Source organism: Sciurus vulgaris (assembly GCF_902686455.1).
Source record: "Sciurus vulgaris genome assembly, chromosome: 17".
In the NCBI taxonomy this organism is placed as follows: Eukaryota; Metazoa; Chordata; class Mammalia; order Rodentia; family Sciuridae; genus Sciurus; species Sciurus vulgaris.
The window spans coordinates 12,272,802-12,281,246 of NC_136478.1; the positions used below are offsets into that span (position 1 = coordinate 12,272,802).

At 44.1% G+C, this 8,445-nt stretch overlaps 1 protein-coding gene and 1 long non-coding RNA gene across 10 annotated transcripts in view; one reads left to right on the forward strand and one right to left on the reverse strand.

Annotated features, from left to right (window-relative positions):
* DDX19B (DEAD-box helicase 19B) overlaps positions 1 to 4,457 on the forward strand; it is a 26,111-nt gene extending 21,654 nt beyond the window's left edge. For all 9 annotated transcript variants that reach the window (XM_079117363.1, XM_079117360.1, XM_079117365.1 and 6 more), the window contains one exon: positions 253 to 4,457. In XM_079117363.1, the coding sequence (XP_078973489.1) occupies positions 253 to 314 (62 nt within the window). In that variant the 3' untranslated portion in view covers positions 315 to 4,457. The remainder of the gene's footprint in view (positions 1 to 252) is intronic.
* Positions 2,912 to 8,443, reverse strand: LOC306647834. Its single transcript, XR_013760187.1, has 2 exons — positions 8,362 to 8,443; positions 2,912 to 6,625 (listed from the first exon to the last, which is right to left on the reverse strand). It is a non-coding gene; the product is annotated as an uncharacterized lncRNA (long non-coding RNA).
* Positions 8,444 to 8,445: the final 2 nt, after the last annotated feature.

The window sequence follows — 8,445 nt, forward strand, 5'->3', positions numbered from 1 at the left end:
ATCACCATTCTCCTGTGGCCAGGCTGGGGGGCCTGGGCTCTTGGATGTTGGTCAGGGCTCCCTGCTCAGGCTCTGGAAGCCTTTGGGGTTAAGAGGAAGGAGCACTGTGGTGGCCCAAAGAGTGGCCCATTCTTGGGCAGGGTCCTGTGTCTTCCCTCTTCCTGCCACACCATCCTGTGAGTGATGCAGCTGCATCTCCATGGCAACCCCACGTTGGTCTCTCTTCACATCTTTCTTCCTCTCCACCCCCAGATAAGAAGATAGAAAGATTGGACACGGATGATTTGGATGAGATTGAGAAAATAGCCAACTGAGAAGCTCTACCAGCCACTGGTGCCGGCCCATGGGGCTGCCCCTGCCCAGGAGATGAGTGCTTTCATGGCAGAAGCCTCAACTGTCACCACAAAGACAAAGGCATGAGGAGAGAAGCTACCTACCTCACTTTAAATTACGTTTGGACTGGACAAAAATTTGTGCAAATAATGAGGGATGGTAGAAAATTTGTTTACACCACTGTGGAAGATTAGGCGTGAATACACAGAAATTTACCTTTTGGAAATTCCGTCAGTTTTTTGGCCAGCGTTTCTCTCATCATTACCCTAATCTAGATATTGTGGCTAATTACTTATCCAGGATCCCCTGCAGAAATTCCTGCCTGTTCTGTGGCTTGGAGTTTGGGGGCCAGCCTCCAGCCCTTGTGGAAATGACAGAATAGACGTGAAGAGGGATTACAGAGGGAGAGGACTCCCACAGTAGATAGGTCTTATGCTTTGCCATGGTGTCTGGAGGCCACCATGAGGCGGCAGAGGAGAATTATGAGCTGCTACTTTGGACTGACTTGGTGTCGAATAGCTCATCTGCATTTTGTCCTAATGCCCACATTAGGAAGGTATTTGCTGTGATGGACAAAAATGCCAGCCTCTGGGCCTTTGTATGCAGGCTTGTGTCTCAGGACCATCACCAGCTCTTTTCAGCAGGTTTGATCTGTGTATAGTGTACATTGGATTATTGGTGAGTCCTTTGCTTGTGCTTGGGCAAGTCTGTGGAGAAGTCACCGTGGAGAAATTGTGGTAGACCTAGCTTGCCACAAAACTTGGTTTCACTGGCACTTGCAGCATATTTTTTGCATTCCCTTGATTCTTAGTCCAAGCAAATAAAAGGTGGTCTGGGGTTTGAATCCTCAGTGAAAATTGTGGTTTCAGATTTCTAATGGCCAGCCTCAAGGCAGCTTCAGCAATAGTCACAAATTCTTTCTTTGCCTCCGGATCCTGAAGACAAGTTTGGTCTGGGGAATGATTACAGATATTTGGCATCTTGATTGTAAAGAGGTTCTGAACATCTGTGTTCACAGTGCCTGGAATACACAAGCAGGTGCAACTGAGGGACTAGATGGACTACAGCCTTTCATCTGTCCAAGGCACAAGTAACTCAAGGCCTTTTCTCCATCCTTACTTGGCATCTGTGTAGAACAGTTAGAGCAAAGAATAGGAATGGACACTCCCTCACACCTTGCCAAGGCTGTTGGTATCCAGAGTGACAGAGCAAAGATGAGAGGAAACTCAGTTGCAAGAGCAGTCTGAGACCCCCAACCAAAAGGAGTCCTCTTCAGCTCTTTGGCCTTGATATGGAATGTACTTTATCTAGGACCTGGAAGAGGAATTTTTCAATTATTATTTTCTGTGTGGTTCTGGGCATCAAACCCAAGGCCTTGCACATGCTAGGCAAGCATTCAACCATGAGCTGTACCTCTGGCCTTGGTAGAAGACTTTTATGTGATTAGAATGATTCTAATCCCAGATTTTCTTTGAAGCATCTGTTTTAAGGCCAGGTCTGTCACCTGGAGAGGGAAGGGGCCCAATATCAGCCTCCTGGTGCTTTCCTTAATCTGACATTATGGAGAGACTGACAGACTGCCAATTCTGACACATTCCCCAGTGGGTACTTTACGGTGTAGTTTTCTCTGTGCTTCTGGTCAATGTTGACCTGTCTTAGGAGTCTTGTAAGAAGAAAAGAAATGTTATAGTCCCCGGAAGTCTTGTGGACCAACTTTGAAATAACTAAAAACAAGGACAATAATTAAAGAAATAGACTCCTCACTAGGCTGCAGGCCGACTCCACTCCTCACAATAGGTACGATTCATCTACTATTGCAGCCCCAAGTCTGAGAAGGAAAATGGGAAGTGGTGTGCAACTGACTCTTCAATAGTAGGACTAAATGGGTTTCTGGTGGAAGTATAGATAATAGTTCTTAACTGGGGGTCTTAGACCTCTGAGAATTCACTGGATGGGTTTCATGGAGTCTATGAAATACATGCATTAGTTTCAGTTTAAATGCATTTTACTCCGGAGACTACTGAAAGATTATGCATCTTTAAAAAAGTCAAGACACCCATTACTGTGGATGGTTCTGGAATATCACCCCAGTGTCACTGGGCCATGTCCCTTCACAGTCCATATTCATTCCTGCCAGTGCCTGTCTCCAGGGCTCAGTGGTCCACAGCTGCTTCCATGACCTTGTGCAGCCTGGAGACCTCAGTGATGTAAGTGTATGGAAATTAGAGAATTTTGGTCCCCAGAGATCTTTTACTGATTTTATTTATGGAATGATAAACTGTGCCCTAAAAAAGAAACTCAGGAAAAGAAAATTTTGGTCCAGTAGAAATTTCTGGATGTTCATTATCCATAAACAATGGATTTTATTAGGATCTTTTGTATCATACATTAGCTGTATGCATAAGAACAAATCATTTGATGTATTCTTTATTGATGTTAAGACATGTTCTCATTCATGAATATGCAAAGGAAACAGCAGTATGTTTTTGGTTGCTGATATTAGTTATAAGTGAAGACTCACATGTTTCTTAGGCGAGTTATGACCTGGTTTTGTGGGCTTGGAGATAGTTTTTCTCTCTTTGTCATTTACATCTCGTTTCTTATTTAACATGTAGAATATTCCATATAAAGTATCAGTGGTGACCCGAAGGTAAGGATTTCTGATAGAGAAAGTTTTGTGAAGGAATGGAGTTTGCAAATAAGAGAAAAGCAAGATTCCAAGTAATAAGAAGAGCGCCCTAGGCAGGGGAAGGGAATATTAAGACTAAAGCAAATTCACCAGGATGATGGAAGTATACTGGAGGGGTAGGGAAACAAGCAGCAGCCTGGCTCTGTGGGTAGAGAAAAGTTTCTTTAGTTAGAAAATGAAGATCTGATTGTTTAACAATGTCTTGGTCCATTTGTGCTACTACAATGAAATACCTGAGGCTAGGTAACTTATAAAGAACAGAAATTTATTTCTCACAGTTCTGGAGGCTGGAAAATCCAAGATCAAAGTGCCAGCAGGGGGCTGGGGATATGGCTCAGTTGGTTGAGTGCCTGCCTTGCAAGCACAAGACTCTGGGTTCAATCCCCAGCACCGCAAAAAAAAAAAAAAAGTGCCAGCAAGGGTGATATCTGATGAGGACTGCTCTCTGCATCCAGGATGGTACTTTTGTTGGTGCTCTTGAGGGAAGGACACTATGTCCTCACATGGTAGGAAGTATGGAAGGGCAAGCAGGTGCTCACTTTAGCCTTGAGCTCTTTTATTAGGATGCTTCAACCCTCCACAAGGTCACACCCACCTGCCCTCCTCTATTGGGATTGAACCCAGGACACTTTACTACTGAACTACATCTCCAGCCGTTTTTATTTTTTGAGATAGGGTCTTGCTAAATTTAGAGGCTGACCTCAAATTTGGAATCCTCCTGCCTTAGTCTCCAGAGGGACTAGGATTACAGATGTGCACCACTGCCCTCTCAAGGTCACAACCTCTTAATACTGTCTTATTTGGAGATTGTTTCAACCTGAGTTTTGGAGAGGACACCATCATTTAAACCACAGCAAATGGTGTTTGAATTTAGTGGTAAATTTCATAGATTCTTAAAGTATAAAAGGGAAGCGATGAAACTGTTTTTTGGGAGGAATTTTTCTAGCAAAAATACACAGGATATTGAATATATTGGAGGTACAAAATGCTGACAGCTAAGCCAGATTTCACCGTGTCTGTCCCATCACACACCCAGTGCCGAGATGTCATTGGCTGTGTGGAAAACAAAAGAAGGAATGCACTGGGGAAATGGAGGAAGAATGGTAGGCCTTAACACCTTGTTATTCCAAGAAGGATCTGTGGTTCGTAAAAATTCACTGCACAAAATAATCTGAAGAAACCCACCACGAAGGTGTGGAAAGAACAGATCACATTAGAATTGAACCCCTGGTTGTGTGTGATGCCAGGCCTGCCACCTTTGCAAGAAGGGCTGATTCCTCCTTCACCAACACCACCCAATATGATGTAGATTTCAGGGGCCCTCTCCAGTTCTTTTGGTCCTGGACGCAGACACCAGGTGCTTGGGAATCTCTTGCAGTTTTACATGACTTTGCTTTTTTGCCTGAGAATAAATATTCCTTATTCTGTTGTCTGACTCCTATTGCAGTATCCTCCAAAAGTGACCTGGGAGGTGAGGGCGTTCTGAGGGGCTGAAGCTAAGAGGCTCTCAGATCCTGCTTTCCTTATCCTGAATTTGAGGTAGAGCTTCCCAGAATAGCTTCAAACACCTATTGTGAAATTAGAGGCCAGGTGAAGGTTGTGGGTGTTTCGTGGGTGCTTAGAAACCATTCTGGCATTAGTACTCAGCAGGGCAAGAGCCTATTTCATAGTTTTCCTACTTGTGAAATGGGGGATAGGAGTAGTCTGTGAGGAAAAGAATGTTAGATGAAGCCTGACGGTGGCCGGCTGGGATGTCAGTTGCTCAGGTGAGACACTCATTCCTTCTGCTTTAGCCATATCTCCTGGGCAGAGAAGAAGGGGCAGGAATGGGGGAGTAGACCTTATTTTATATGGCCCTGTAGCCCAGGACTATGACTTGCCAGAGTGGAAATCTACATGACTATCCTCATTTTGTGACTTTTTTTTTTTGGTAGGGAAGTCCTACATCCCCAGTCTTTGTATTTTTTAGTTTGCTGAATTGCTGAGGCTGGCCTCCAATTTGTGATCCTCCTGTCTCAGCCTCTAAAGTGCTGGAATCACAGCCTTGTGCCACCATGCCAGGCTCATTTTGTGAGTCTTTACAACTGTTCGGTACTCATCCACAAGTTTCCAGCAACTAGGCACAGTCATGCACGGAGACACAGGCAAGAGGATCATGAGTTTAAAGACAGCCTCAGCAATTTAGTGAGGCCCTAAGTAACTCAGTGAGACCCTGACTCTAAATAAAATATAAAAAGGGGGTGAGGAGCTAGGGATATGGCTCAGAGGCTAAGCATCCCTGGGTTCAATCCCTGGTAGCAAAAAAAATGTTTCCAACATCCTTGGAATTCCTCAGTTGGATAATAATCAAATGGTCTTAGGTGCTTTAGCTTAGGTCTGAGAGCAAACCTCCCCTTGCTTACACCTGAAGAATGACTTAGCCCTGGTTAGGGTGTGTGGTCAACCTCCAGGTTTACTGTTGCTCTGGTCTATTTTCCTCCCAAACACTAGAGGCTGCCAAATTTGCATGGAAATTATACAGATAAACCAATGCTATTTGAATCCAGGTCTAACAGCAATATCCCAATATTTAGGCATTGTTTTGTTAATTTGTGGGGGGTGGGGTGGGGAGGGAGGTGATGGGGCTAGAACCCAGGGCCCTGCACATACTAGGCAATTACTTCACTACTGAGCTACTTCCAAGCCCTGTTAATTTCCAAAACAATATTTGACCAGAAGGACAAATTAAATATTGCATACTTTTTTTTTTTTTTTTTTTTTTTTTTTTTTTTTTTTTAGGTCTTGGGGGTTGAACCCAGGGGTGCTCTACCACTGAGCCACATCCCCAACCCTTTTTATTTCTTGAGAGAGGGTCACATTAAGTTGCGTAGGGGCCTCCTAAGTTGTTGAGACTGGCCTTGAATTTGGGATCCTCCTGTCTCATCATCCCAAGTTGCTGGGATTATAGGCATGAGGGAACAACTTCTGAAAGAGCTCTAATTCCTCTACCCCGATAGATGCGATTAACCCCCAATACACACACTTCACAATGAACATTTCAAGACTTTCACTCACCTCCACCTCTAACTTCCAACCCAATAATCAATCCCTCTCAGCTGTAAGAAAATCTCCCTATTCCAAGAATTTGGCCCATATGAGGAAATTCCCTCAACCTCTTAACACCAGTTCTTCCTCCATGATGCAGCAATCCCACTCCTATCCTAATGGGATAATTATCTCTATTCTTACCTAAATTTTTCTACCATTCCAACAACTTCCTTCTCTTGTGTGTGTTTTTTTTTTGTTTGTTTGTTTTTTGTCCCATTCTGGTACCAGAAATTGAACCCAGGGGCACTTTTATACTGAGTTAACATCCCCAGCCCTTTTTTATTTTGAGACAAGGTTTTTGCTAAATTTCCCAGGCTGGCCTTGAACTTGTGATCCTCCTGCCTCGAGCTCCCAAGCCTCTGGGATTTCAGGTGTACTACCATACCCAGTTATCATATTTTACTTGCCCTTCTCCGTCTAGGTTTTTCACATTTGCCTCCCCATGACCTGGATCCCAGTTTAGTCAAATCTTGCAATAGCAGCTCAGCTTTGATCCAGGCTGTAAGCTGTATCTCGCTAGGTAGGCATTGTTAAAATAAGTCACAGCCCAAGGGAAAGGTCAGAAGCAACTTTTTCAGCTCATTATCCCAGTCCTAGGATTCTAGCAGTATGCCAACTCTAATTCAGTGCTCCATATGGAAGTACTTTATTACTGTTGCCCAAATTTCTATATTTTCTTTTTGGTACTGGGGATTTAACCTGCAGTTGCTTTACCACTGACCCACATCCCCAGCCCTTTTTATTTTTATTTTGAGACGGGGCCACACTAAGTTGCTTAGGGCCTTACTAAATTGCTGAGGCTGGCTTTGAATTTGTGATCTTCCTGCCTCAGCCTCCTGAGTCACTGGGATTACAGGTTTAATCTTTTCCTATTATGTTAGCAAATGCTACTTAGCTTCCCTCCACAGTGTTTCTTGATTCTGTCACCTCATCTTCACTTCCATGGCTCAACATTCACCCTCTACTTCTAAGTTATCAGAATAACTTCCCCTCTGATCTCCTTTCCTTTATGCATCATTTCTTCTACCATACTCTGTTCCCTGCAGTCCAATATATCTTGCCAACCCTCAGATATATTTGTCAGTATCCCTCTATAAAAAAAAAAAAAAAAAAAAAATCCCCAAATCCACCAAATAAAGCTTTTTTCCTCTTCGAGTCCTTAGTTAAGGTCCAAATAAGACTCTGCAATATTTTCTATACTGCCTCTACCCCAACCTAATAACCTAAGCTGCAACAAAAAATGAGTTCTTGTTCTATAGGCGAGTCCAACATTTTGGTGCATTTTCTCCTCCTAAAATGCCTTTTACTTCCACTCTGTCAAATCTGCTTCATTCCCTAAAATCCAACTCACAAAAAACATACCTAATTTCTGATTTGGGTTGAGTGGGCCTTCACTGAAAAGGGTAACTTCCAGAGTACTTGACCATCTCAGTCTTTTTTCCTGGCTAATGAAAAATGCATATTGACCTTATGGAAACACTTGATGCAAAAGATAAGTCCCAAAACCACTTGCAGCAGCCCCAACCCGCGCATGCGCAGTTCATCAGAAGAGCTCTGGATTCAGGAGTCAGATTCAGGTCCGGGCTGCTACTAAGCAGCAAGTCGCTTGTTTAGGGGAGGGCGAGTGGGTACTGGGGATTGAACCCAGGGGTGCTTAACCACTTAGCCACATCTCCAGCCCTTTTTATTTTTTGAGGCAGGTTCTCGCTGGGTTGCTGAGGCTAACTTTGAACTTGAAATCCTCCCGCCTCAGCTTCCCAAATGGCTGAGTTTAGGGCGTACACAACCACGTCTGGCATCTTATAGTTTTTTTTCTTTTCGCAGTGCTGGGGATGGAACCCTCGGGCATGAAGACAATCGCTCCACTGAGCCACAACCACAATATATATTTCATGAGACTTTATAAAGCTTTACACTTCAGAGACTTAATATGAGTCGTGGCAGGTTTAAAAATAAATTTAGAGCTACTTCAGTGTGAAGTCAGACAATGAAGTGAAACCTGTTTTTCACTTTGTCGAGCTCAAAGATTTTTTTTTTCTGGGGCGGAGTTGGTATCGGGGATTGAACTCAGGGGCACTCGACCACTGAGCCACATCCCCAGCCCTATTTTAATCTTACTTAGAGACAGGGTCTCACTGAGTTGCTTAGCGCCTCACTTTTGCTGAGGCTGGCTTTGAAATTTTGATCCTCCTGCCGCAGCCTCCCGAGTGGCGCCGGCAAGATCAAAAATTTTAACGCAAGCGAGGACACACCTGAGAGTCCAGTCAACACCTGGGTCGGCTCCTGAGGAAGGGGCAAGGCTGTAGCACAGGCCTGGCGCTGAACGGTGACGTCCG